Genomic DNA, 12,817 nt, shown 5'->3' on the forward strand with positions numbered 1-12,817 from the left:
TAAAAGTTATAAGTTATAAAAGTTATAAGTTATAAAAGTGTTCTCTGTGTGAGAGTTTGCATTACAATAACATTTGTTACTTATGAAGTTTTTAAATTTTAAATCTCATTTTTGGTTTTTACTGCTGTGGAGTGAAACTAATGGGGTAAAAATATGTTGAAGCAAAAAACTGAATTTCCTGCTTTGCTGCATCTGCATGTGGTTATTAGAAACTTTTCCTGTTTTTGTAAATGAATGTCTCTAAATACATAACTTGTTAGATATTCAAGGTATTTAAAGCAGAGAAATGAAAAGAAGAACAATGAGTCAACAGGAAATGCCACCTTAAAGAACTGGTCTCTTGTGTTCAAATCATGGTTAGAGTCAAAGGAGGAGCTTTAACTAAACCACTTTAAAACATCACCACATGCTCTTTAATAATTCCTAATTAATAATTCCTTTAAGAAATTAGAAACTTGTATTATAAATTGAAGGAGGCTCACTAAACAAAAACTCCCAAATATAACTGTTTGATTATGAAAAGAAAAATGAAGATTTATTAAAAGCAAAATGCAGATATAAAAACAGCAACACTTCAAAACAAACTTTAATTAAAGCAACAACCAACAAAACCATATTTTTATCAACGTTCTAAGCTTTAATATGAGCAGATAAACATGACCAACATATAATTAGGGATTAGATATGAAGATATTAAAATACAGTAGGAGAGTACAGTCTCTGCAGGTGTTGATGCTGCGCTCTGTTACAACCTTATATGGACTTCCTCTCTGCTTCTTCTGGTTTCACTTCAACAGTCTCCTTGGTTACGGGTCGTGGTAAACTGGGTTCATGACTCCTCCATGGTTGACCTTGACTGGTTCCAGGTGAATCTTCTCTGTGACCTCTGCTGGACGTGAACTGAAGCAGCTGCATCCAAATAGTCTGAAGGACAGAGGGCTGACCTCTGACCTTTCAGCTTCTTTATGCAGCACAAGCTGGTATTGTCGTGATTCTTTAACATTTCATAACAGTTTACAATTCTTCTCACTACCTGCAGTCTTTATAACTCAGAGACTCAATATGTACAAACAGTATTTGGTTCGTTGTTGTTTGCTGATTTTATGTTTGCATGTTTCTACTTTTTATTTTGTTGAAATCCAGCACTGCACATTCATAGTTTTGTTTAAAACCTGCTGTTTTTTCTAAAATATGCATTTACAGTACCTGAATAACAACAATGAACCAAAAACAGAAACATGTCATCATGTAATCCTGAGCTGATTGGTTAAATTCAGATCAATGAATATTCACTATGTGACCTCACTAGTCCTTCTCACCTCCATTTCTATTGGTTCAGTTAGTTTTCTGTTCATTTTCATAGTTCTCAGTGTTCTGGATAAAAGACAATGCAAATATGTGTCAAAATGCAGAATAACAGGAAGAACATGATGAATTTTCTCATTGATTTACCTTAAAGAAATAATCAGGACGAGCAGAGAAATCAGGATGAATAGAGTCAGCTTGATGATGATCGTCGTTGACATTGATTGACCTAATTTATCAGAACAAAGAAGAAAACTGTGTTACTAGACTGATGATAATCCACATCTGGTCATTAATTAAAGCTGAGTCCTCATGATTTCCTGTAAAAAGTTCATATTCTACAAAAACCAGTTAGTGTTAAATAAAACTGAATACGTTGTTTTGTTTACTTAGTTTCTCTAAAGTCAATGCAGCATTTTTTACTCTCGCTATAAAATGTGAAATTAGTTCATTTCTGATCACTGACCTCTGGCTTCCTCTCTACTGATGTTAGAAAAAGAGGTTTTCTGACTTTTGTTTATTTTTTGGTTGACTTTAATCTCCTTTAATCAAAAATAGTTTCAAAAGCAAATTCTGCACTGGTTCCAGTTTAAAGGAAACTTGATCTGTCTGTAGTTCAGTTGGACAGACAGAAGGAATCTGAGATTCACTCTGCAGTTTCCTCTATTAGTGTGTTTAAGGCAGGAAACATCGACTGTGTGGACTGTAGGTCTGAGCCAAGAAAAATCTGAACTATTTGACTGTTTTATCCAAATGACAAAACTTTTAATTTGCTCTGGATTATTGGAAACAATAATAAATAGACTTAATATTGTAGTTCACATATAACGTTTTAGCAAAATCATCCAGTCTGGTAGTTAAATGTGTTTTGACCATTTAAATGATTATTTAACAAAAGTAGATTCACTTAATATTCATAATATTCACTTGAATAATCAAGCTGCCATGTGTTTGTATAGATCCTCTTCTGTGGCGAATAACTTTACAGAAATGACTAAAGAAACCAGCAGTTTTATTAAATGTAAGGGTAATAAAAACTAACTTTAGCCGTTATTCTTGTTGGTTTTCATGGACAGAATTTCTGTAACTAGAGTGACACAAATAATGTAGGAAATAATCTTTTTAATATAATAAGGTTTGGACACGATTTTCTAAACAAAATGTATCTTTCTGTTGGAGAAAATACATTTATTTCCCTTAATGTAAAAGTTTAAAGATTTTTTTATTATTATTTTAACACCCAAAAACAACAATAAAATAGTTTTTCTTTAAATAAATAAATGAATGAAGTTACCTTAGGTTTCTGAAAAATGTTCTGTTTTATGTCACTTTTAATCTTTTAAGTTTTTTAATCTGTGCCGATGTAGTGGTTATAAAACTATTTTAGACAAATACATTTAAAAAGGAGAAACGGTAATAAGCAAAATAACATTGTTTTGCATTATTAGTCTCAAAAAGCACCATAATTGATTTTCCTGCCAGAGTAAAGCTCATGGGATTAAGATGTGCTTTGATTGAAGATCTAGAAATCTATGATCGATTATTTTGGTCTTGTAAGCTAAAAACTACAGACCGACACAGTAAAGAGATGCATAAGTTTAAATAAATTTAAATGGCATTTTCTTTAACATTAATTATATGGTAATGATTGTGTATATATTTAGAAAGTTCAACCTCCTCAGATTTTAAGTTTTTAGAGTTTCTTTACCGATCGTGTCTCGATTGGTTTTGTCTGAGTCGATGCGGGGAAAGCGTCTTGTTTAGGTAATTTAATTAGCTCCACCTCCTTACGAAAATGAAAAATTAATAATAAATAATAAAGACTTTGAGGCATTCTGATTAAGTAATGCCATTATATTAGTTGTGTTACCACCCCCACGCCACTAGAGGCAGTAGCAGGCCCGAAGTGATGCCACTATGGAGCAGATTTAGAAGTACATCGAAAGCTACAGAATTTGGCAAAAAACAAAGAAACAAACAAAAACTGTGAGCTGCGCTTAAGTAAATAAAAGAGACAATTCAAATACATGCTGAGAGTGAAACTCCTTCCTAAAGATTTAGATATATCACACATTTCAAAAGAAAATAAAAACAGGAAACTGCGAATAATATAGGAAATAGCGCAGCCGTCATTTGCGGAGTACAATGGTCCCATTTCTATAAATAAGGTATGAAACTGCCATGTTGTCAGTCCCTTTCCCTTTCTGTTTGCTGCAGCGAGGTCCTTCTCCAACGCGTTGCTTCCGCTCCTCCTTTACGACACTTAAAGCGACAGAAGTCACGTCGTGTTCGTGACTCAGAGGGGGGTAACGCCGAGATCAAAAATGGCTGCCACGCACACATACAGTATATACAGTAAGCTTCTTCTGAAGCTGGTTTGCCTTTTTTCTCTATTCCTTGTGACATGTTTCATTTTTATATCATAATGGACTCAATGCCACGAGTAGAGGTGACATGAATCTGACTCCTGCATTTCCTTACCTGCCACAACGTTCACGGTCACAGTGGAGTTACAGCGCCCTCTGCTGTTCTGAGCTTCACAGTAATAGTTTCCTCTCTGCTTGAACATAATGTTAGTGATGGTGAAGTTTTGTCCTGAAGCTTTTGGCGCCTCCTCTCCCTCCTTGTACCAGCTATAGTTAGCTGCTGGGTTAGCATCACTGCTGCAGCTCAGAGTCACCAGGCTGCCCTCCATGATTTCACCAGAGGGAGTCACTGACACAGAGGGAGGCCTGGGAGCATCTGGAGGAGAGGCCAGAAAGGTCAAAGGTAAACTGAGAGGAAGATGGGAATATATTAATCTTTTAAAGGGGAAGAAAATTAAATCTATCAGGGCTTATTTCCTGGCGTCTCAGTAAAACACCAGAACATGTTTGTAGTTAAACCAGATTGACTCACATGTGAGCTGGACAGAGACGAGTCCAGATGTTTTCTCTCCCAGCTGGTTCTGAGCTGTGCAGTAATACTGTCCAGAGTCTGAGGACAGGATGGAGCTGAGGACAAACTGCTGGTCTGTACTGACAACTGATTGGTTGTTCTTCTTCCTCCAGGTGTATTTAGCTGCTGGGTTAGCATCACTGCTGCAGCTCAGAGTCACTGAACGTCCCTCAGTTATCTGACCAGAGGACATCAGTTTAGCAGAGAGAGACTCTGGAGCATCTGGAGGGAAAAATACAAAACTCAGTATAATTATCATCTGGATATTTTACTGATTGCCAGAGGAGAGAAGGCAAGAATATAAGAGTTTCTGTCACAGCCTTCTAGGTTCCAACACCAAAGATTTCCAACAAAGGCTGTGGGCGACAACAGGTGGTTTGGTTCTTGAACGCACTTCCAACTTGTTTGAAAAAAAATATATATGTTTTTTTTCTTGAAAAAATATAGATACAACAATTACTAAAAATATCTTACAACTTAAATGAAAACAAAAATTAACTGAATCTGACGTTTAAAGTTCAAAAAGTGGCCAAAATAATAATTTTATAAAAGCCTCCAGTCGTCACAGAGGAAATTAGCCAAATATTGACCTTAATTACTTAAATTAATAGGAGGGTCTGCAGGTTAACAAAGTAATCTAAACAATTGCAAAGATAAAAACTAATAATTTGTTTTCTAAGCAAAGTTAAACATGTTCTAACTGCCCAAAGAAGAAAACTAGATTGATAGAAATTACAATGTACAAAATATCAACATAAATGGCCACAAAAGCAGCATTACTTTTTATATTTTGAATCAAAAAGAAGCCGTTAAAAACAATTACTCAGTAAAATGGCTGCTCAAAAACATAGTGAATGTTTAATAAACTGACAAAACAAAATATATCCAAAGGTGAAAATTCTGTATTTTATAAATAAATGTGTGTAAATTGATTTGTGAAGGATTAAGAGTTTATTCTAGGCTTCATGTAGAAATATTGGTAGAATAAAATGTTGATATGATGAGGAGTGAACTTACACACAGAGGGAGAGCGGAGATCGTCGTGTCCTTTAACAGAACAGGAATATCTGTCTCCATCTCTGACTGAGACGACTATAGAAGAAATCTGTTGCTCCATTTTCTCCTCTTTGTTGAACCAAACATATGAAGGAGGTTTGATTTGATCACAGCTGCTTTCACACTTCAGCTCCGTCTGCGTCTCTGATCTTCTGACCTGAACTCTGAGGTCTGGATCTTAGAAGGAACAAGAACATCTGATTTTAAAATGAATCTGGAAAGATGCAAACAGAAACACAAAGATTCACAGCAAATACACAGATCTGTTACCTAGAACAGTCAAGGTGACTCCAGGTAAACCAGTAAATGCTCCACCTGGTTGGTTTGTTATGAACCTGAACTTGTACTTTGCTGAGTCTCTTTGTTTCAGATCTTTGATTGTCAGAAAGCTGCTGCTGCTTTCTGTAAAGTTATAAGTTATTCGATCTTTATAGTCAGAGTCGTTCATCAGATCCACAGGGACTCGATTATTTCCTTTAGTGAACCAGATTTTATTTTTAACTTCTGTTTTTATTCCATCTCTTATAGATGGATATTTATAGGAGCATTTTATCATCACTGTTGATCCTCTAAAGGCACAGATCTGAGATGGATCATATTTAACTGACCAGGCAGGTTTATCTTCTCCCACTGCAACACAGAAAACATCAAAAATATTGATCTCATTCACAATAATATACAACTACACCTCCCACAATGCCTCACTGGGACATTTTAAATGATTATTACTTCCATTAATTTGATTCATCTCAAATATTCTAGATTCTCTGTCAACTCAAGTTGATCAGCGTGTTTCAGTACCTGTCACAGAGAGGAACAGGACAACAAACCCAGTTGCTGCTGCTGCAGAAAAACTCATCGCTGCTTCTCTCTTTAACTGTTTGGCTTCAGCAAAACGAAAATCAAACAGAAGGTTTTATGTTTTCAGATTTTGCTATAATTGTTAATCATGAAAGTCTTTCAACAATAAAAGTCTCTAATTAGCTTTAATTTGTTATAAAACAAATTAATTTTCAGGCTGCTCACCTCAGGAGAAGCTGCTGTCTTGCAATGAAACGCTGCAGAGCATCGACTCTGAGGGTGGAAGTGACACAGAGGAGTTTAGTTTCCTTCCTCTTCTTATTTCTAGCAACCCGGAAAATTTGCCAACTTTAATTTACTTCTGCCTCATTTTCAGTGCTGTGTGTTTATTGTCATCAATGTTGAAATGTTAAATTTTGTCACAAATGGTGCTTCAGTGATCAGCATTATTATGAAAAGTTATAAGTTATAAAAGTTATAAGTTATAAAAGTGTTCTCTGTGTGAGAGTTTGCATTACAATAACATTTGTTACTTATGAAGTTTTTAAATTTTAAATCTCATTTCTGGTTTTTACTGCTGTGGAGTGAAACTAATGGGGTAAAAATATGTTGAAGCAAAAAAACTAAATTTCCTGCTTTGCTGCATCTGCATGTGGTTATTAGAAACTTTTCCTGTTTTTGTAAATGAATGTCTCTAAATACATAACTTGTTAGATATTCAAGGTATTTTAACCATTTCAAGCAGTATGTAGAGAAAAGAAAAGAAGAACAATGAGTCAACAGGAAATGCCACCTTAAAGAACTGGTCTCTTGTGTTCAAATCATGGTTAGAGTCAAAGGAGGAGCTTTAACTAAACCACTTTAAAACATCACCACATGCTCTTTAATAATTCCTTATTAATAATTCCTTTAAGAAATTAGAAACTTGTATTATAAACTGAAGGAGGCTCACTAAACAAAAACTCCCAGATATAACAGTTTGATTATGAAAAGAAAAATGAAGATTTATTAAAAGCAAAATGCAGATATAAAAACAGCAACACTTCAAAACAAACTTTAATTAAAGCAACAACCAACAAAACCATATTTTTATCAACGTTCTAAGCTTTAATATGAGCAGATAAACATGACCAACATATAATTAGGGATTAGATATGAAGATATTAAAATACAGTAGGAGAGTACAGTCTCTGCAGGTGTTGATGCTGCGCTCTGTTACAACCTTATATGGACTTCCTCTCTGCTTCTTCTGGTTTCACTCCAACCGTCTCCTTGGTTACGGGTCGTGGTAAACTGGGTTCATGACTCCTCCATGGTTGACCTTGACTGGTTCCAGGTGAATCTTCTCTGTGACCTCTGCTGGACGTGAACTGAAGCAGCTGCATCCAAATAGTCTGAAGGACAGAGGGCTGACCTCTGACCTTTCAGCTTCTTTATGCAGCACAAGCTGGTATTGTTGTGATTCTTTAACATTTCATAACAGTTTACAATTCTTCTCACTACCTGCAGTCTTTATAACTCAGAGACTCAATATGTACAAACAGTATTTGGTTCGTTGTTTGTTGATTTTATGTTTGCCTGTTTCTACTTTTTATTTTGTTGAAATCCAGCACTGCACATTCATAGTTTTGTTTAAAACCTGCTGTTTTTTCTAAAATATGCATTTACAGTACCTGAATAACAACAATGAACCAAAAACAGAAACATGTCATCATGTAATCCTGAGCTGATTGGTTAAATTCAGATCAATGAATATTCACTATGTGACCTCACTAGTCCTTCTCACCTCCATTTCTATTGGTTCAGTTAGTTTTCTGTTCATTTTCATAGTTCTCAGTGTTCTGGATAAAAGACAATGCAAATATGTGTCAAAATGCAGAATAACAGGAAGAACATGATGAATTTTCTCATTGATTTACCTTAAAGAAATAATCAGGACAAGCAGAGAAATCAGGATGAATAGAGTCAGCTTGATGATGATCGTCGTTGACATTGATTGACCTAATTTATCAGAACAAAGAAGAAAACTGTGTTACTAGACTGATGATAACCCACATCTGGTCATTAATTAAAGCTGAGTCCTCATGATTTCCTGTAAAAAGTTCATATTCTACAAAAACCAGTTAGTGTTAAATAAAACTGAATACGTTGTTTTGTTTACTTAGTTTCTCTAAAGTCAATGCAGCATTTTTTACTCTCGCTATAAAATGTGAAATTAGTTCATTTCTGATCACTGACCTCTGGCTTCCTCTCTACTGATGTTAGAAAAAGAGGTTTTCTGACTTTTGTTTATTTTTTGGTTGACTTTAATCTCCTTTAATCAAAAATAGTTTCAAAAGCAAATTCTGCACTGGTTCCAGTTTAAAGGAAACTTGATCTGTCTGTAGTTCAGTTGGACAGACAGAAGGAATGTGAGTTTCACTCTGCAGTTTCCTCTATTAGTGTGTTTAAGGCAGAAAACATCGACTGTGTGGACTGTAGGTCTGAGCCAAGAAAAATCTGAACTATTTGACTGTTTTATCCAAATGACAAAACTTTTAATTTGCTCTGGATTATTGGAAACAATAATAAATAGACTTAATATTGTAGTTCACATATAACGTTTTAGCAAAATCATCCAGTCTGGTAGTTAAATGTGTTTTGACCATTTAAATGATTATTTAACAAAAGTAGATTCACTCTGCATCATCATATTCACTTGAATAATCAAGCTGCCATGTGTTTGTATAGATCCTCTTCTGTGGTGAATAACTTTACAGAAATGACTAAAGAAACCAGCAGTTTTATTAAATGTAAAGGTAATAAAAACTAACTTTACCAGTTATTCTTATTGGTTTTCATGGACAGAATTTCTGTAACTAGATTGACACAAATAATGTAGGAAATAATCTTTTTAATGTAATAAGGTTTGGACACCATTTTCTAAACAAAATGTATCTTTCTGTTGGAGAAAATACATTTATTTCCCTTAATGTAAAAGTTTAAAGATTTTTTTATTATTATTTTAACACCCAAAAACAACAATAAAATAGTTTTTCTTTAAATAAATAAATGAATGAAGTTACCCTAGGTTTCTGAAAAATGTTCTGTTTTATGTCACTTTTAATCTTTTAATTTTTTAATGTGTGCCGATGTAGTGGTTATAAAACTATTTTAGACAAATACATTTAAAAAGGAGAAACGGTAATAAGCAAAATAACATTGTTTTGCATTATTAGTCTCAAAAAGCACCATAATTGATTTTCCTGCCAGAGTAAAGCTCATGGGATTAAGATGTGATTGTTTGAAGATCTAGAAATCTGTGATCGATTATTTTGGTCTTGCAAGTTAAAAACTACAGACCGACACAGTAAAGAGATGCATAAGTTAAATTAAATTTAAATGGCATTTTCTTTAACATTAATTTTATGGTAATGATTGTGTATATATTTAGAAAGTTCAACCTCCTCAGATTTTAAGTTTTTAGAGTTTCTTTACCGATCGTGTCTCGACTGGTTTTGTCTGAGTCGATGCAGGGGAACGCGTCTTGTTTAGGTAATTTAATTAGCTCCACCTCCATAGGAAAATGAAACATTAATAATAAATAATAAAGACTTTGAGGTATTCTGAGGGGGTGATTTATCAACTAATGATAAATGTTATCATTCTAAATGATAAATTTATTAATGTGTTAAAACAGAAAATAAATCCATGCTGACAGTGAAGGAGATTAATCCGTGTTGTCACATAAGGACTAATAGTTTAGGAATATTTCTTTACCAAACTAATCTCAGAATCTACAGCAGCTAGGGGAAAATAAATAACTTTTTATTTTTGCCAACAGAACACCACCTCTTACATATAAATCTACAGTTTCCCTTGTTCACTAATAGTCACTTCACAATCAATCTAAAATTCACTTTTTGACATTTATAACTGATGTAAAGCAACATTTCAGTGATATTCTGACCATTTAGATGATCTTGAACATGTTTGTAGTTAAACCAGATTGACTCACATGTGACCTGGACAGAGACGAGTCCAGATGTTTTCTCTCCCAGCTGGTTCTGAGCTGTGCAGTAATACTGTCCAGAGTCTGAGGACAGGATGGAGCTGAGGACAAACTGTTGGTCTGTACTGACAACTGATTGGTTGTTCTTCTTCCTCCAGGTGTATTTAGCTGCTGGGTTAGCATCACTGCTGCAGCTCAGAGTCACTGAACGTCCCTCAGTTATCTGACCAGAGGACATCAGTTTAGCAGAGAGAAACTCTGGAGCATCTGGAGGGAAAAATACAAAACTCAGTATAATTATCATCTGGATATTTTACTGATTGCCAGAGGAGAGAAGGCAAGAATATAAGAGTTTCTGTCACAGCCTTCTAGGTTCCAACACCAAAGATTTCTAACAAAGGCTGTGGGCGACAACAGGTGGTTTGGTTCTTGAACGCACTTCCAACTTGTTTGAAAAAATGTATATATGCTTTATTTCTTGAAAAAATATAGATATAACAATTACTAAAAATATCTTACAACTTCAATATCATCAAAAATTAACTGAATCTGACGTTTAAAGTTCAAAAAGTGGCCAAAATAATAATTTTATAAAAGCCTCCAGTCGTCACAGAGGAAATTAGCCAAATATTGACCTTAATTACTTAAATTAATAGGAGAGTCTGCAGGTTAACAAAGTAATCTAAACAATTGCAAAGATAAAAATTAATAATAAATTTGTTTTCTAAGCAAAGTTAAACATGTTCTAACTGCCCAAAGAAGAAAACTAAATTGTTAGAAATTACAATGTACAAAATATCAACATAAATGGCCACAAAAGCAGCATTACTTTTTATATTTTGACTCAAAAAGAAGCCGTTAAAAACAATTACTCAGTAAAATGGCTGCTCAAAAACATAGTGAATGTTTAATAAACTGACAAACCAAAATATATGCAAAGGTAAAAATTCAGTATTTTATAAATAAATGTGTGTAAATTGATTTGTGAAGGATTAAGAGTTTATTCTAGGGTTCATGTAGAAATATTGGTAGAATAAAATGTTAATATGATGAGGAGTGAACTTACACACAGAGGGAGAGCGGAGATCGTCGTGTCCTTTAACAGAACAGGAATATCTGTCTCCATCTCTGACTGAGACGACTATAGAAGAAGTCTGTTGCTTCATTTTCTCCTCTTTGTTGAACCAAACATATGAAGGAGGTTTGATTTGATCACAGCTGCTTTCACACTTCAGCTCCGTCTGCGTCTCTGATCTTCTGACCTGAACTCTGAGGTCTGGATCTTAGAAGGAACAAGAACATCTGATTTTAAAATGAATCTGGAAAGATGCAAACAGAAACACAAAGATTCTCAACAAATACACAGATCTGTTACCTAGAACAGTCAAGGTGACTCCAGGTGATCCAGTAAATGCTCCACCTGGTTGGTTTGTTATGAACCTGAACTTGTACTTTGCTGAGTCTCTTTGTTTCAGATCTTTGATTGTCAGAACGCTGCTGCTCTTTGTAAAATAATAAGTTATTCGATCTTTATAGTCAGAGTCGTTCATCAGATTCACAGGGACTCGATTATTTACTTTAGTGAACCAGAACCTTGTTTTAACTTCTGTTTTTATTCCTTGTATTCTGGATGGATATTTATAGGAGCATTTTATCGTCACTGTTGATCCTCTAAAGGCACAGATCTGAGATGGATCATATTTAACTGACCAGGCAGGTTCATCTTTTCCCACTGCAACACAGAAAACATCAAAAATATTGATCTCATTCACAATAATATACAACTACACCTCCCACAATGCCTCACTGGGACATTTTAAATGATTATTACTTCCATTAATTTGATTCATCTCAAATATTCTAGATTCTCTGTCAACTCAAGTTGATCAGCGTGTTTCAGTACCTGTCACAGAGAGGAACAGGACAACAAACCCAGTTGCTGCTGCTGCAGAAAAACTCATCGCTGCTTCTCTCTTTAACTGTTTGGCTTCAGCAAAACGAAAATCAAACAGAAGGTTTTATGTTTTCAGATTTTGCTATAATTGTTAATCATTACATTCTTTCAACATTAAAAGTCTCTAATTAGCTGTAATTTGTTATAAAACAAATAAATTTTCAGGCTGCTCACCTCAGGAGAAGCTGCTGTGTTGCAATGAAACGCTGCAGAGCATCGACTCTGAGGGTGGAACTCACACACAGCAGTTTGTTAGTTTTTCTTCCTATTTCTAGCAACCCGGAAAATTTGCAAACTTTAATTTATCTCTGCCTCATTTTCAGTGCTGTGTGTTTATTGTCATCACTGTAGAAATGTTAAATTTTGTCAAAAACTGTGCTTCAGTGATCAGCATTATTATGAAAAGTTATAAGTTATAAAAGTTATAAGTTATAAAAGTTATAAGTTATAAAAGTGTTCTCTGTGTGAGAGTTTGCATTACAATAACATTTGTTACTTATGAAGTTTTTAAATTTTAAATCTCATTTTTGGTTTTTACTGCTGTGGAGTGAAACTAATGGGGTAAAAATATGTTGAAGCAAAAAACTGAATTTCCTGCTTTGCTGCATCTGCATGTGGTTATTAGAAACTTTTCCTGTTTTTGTAAATGAATGTCTCTAAATACATAACTTGTTAGATATTTCCGGTATATTAAACAGTATGTAGAGAAATGAAAAGAAGAACAATGAGTCAACAGGAAATGCCACCTTAAAGAACTGGTCTCTTGTGGTCAA

At 34.4% G+C, this 12,817-nt stretch overlaps 2 protein-coding genes and 1 long non-coding RNA gene across 3 annotated transcripts; all 3 read right to left on the reverse strand.

Annotated features, from left to right (window-relative positions):
- Nucleotides 1-568: 568 nt before the first annotated feature.
- On the reverse strand, nucleotides 569-12,319 carry LOC116720524 (B-cell receptor CD22-like). The gene is made up of 8 exons (XM_032563834.1): nucleotides 12,219-12,319; nucleotides 11,994-12,077; nucleotides 11,466-11,822; nucleotides 11,157-11,372; nucleotides 10,097-10,357; nucleotides 4,009-4,047; nucleotides 1,453-1,534; nucleotides 569-1,374 (listed from the first exon to the last, which is right to left on the reverse strand). Exons 2-8 carry the CDS (start codon nucleotides 12,049-12,051, stop codon nucleotides 1,293-1,295), a joined length of 1,095 nt encoding a protein of 364 aa, XP_032419725.1. The 5' UTR covers nucleotides 12,052-12,077; nucleotides 12,219-12,319; the 3' UTR covers nucleotides 569-1,292.
- Nucleotides 4,063-5,923, reverse strand: LOC116720525 (B-cell receptor CD22-like). Its single transcript, XM_032563835.1, has 3 exons — nucleotides 5,569-5,923; nucleotides 5,260-5,475; nucleotides 4,063-4,464 (listed from the first exon to the last, which is right to left on the reverse strand). Exons 1-3 carry the CDS (start codon nucleotides 5,852-5,854, stop codon nucleotides 4,157-4,159), a joined length of 810 nt encoding a protein of 269 aa, XP_032419726.1. The 5' UTR covers nucleotides 5,855-5,923; the 3' UTR covers nucleotides 4,063-4,156.
- LOC116720530 (uncharacterized) lies at nucleotides 7,138-8,184 on the reverse strand. Its single transcript, XR_004339405.1, has 2 exons — nucleotides 8,019-8,184; nucleotides 7,138-7,940 (listed from the first exon to the last, which is right to left on the reverse strand). It is a non-coding gene; the product is annotated as an uncharacterized LOC116720530 (long non-coding RNA).
- Nucleotides 12,320-12,817: the final 498 nt, after the last annotated feature.

This window comes from Xiphophorus hellerii, chromosome 5 (assembly GCF_003331165.1).
Source record: "Xiphophorus hellerii strain 12219 chromosome 5, Xiphophorus_hellerii-4.1, whole genome shotgun sequence".
NCBI lineage: Eukaryota > Metazoa > Chordata > Actinopteri > Cyprinodontiformes > Poeciliidae > Xiphophorus > Xiphophorus hellerii.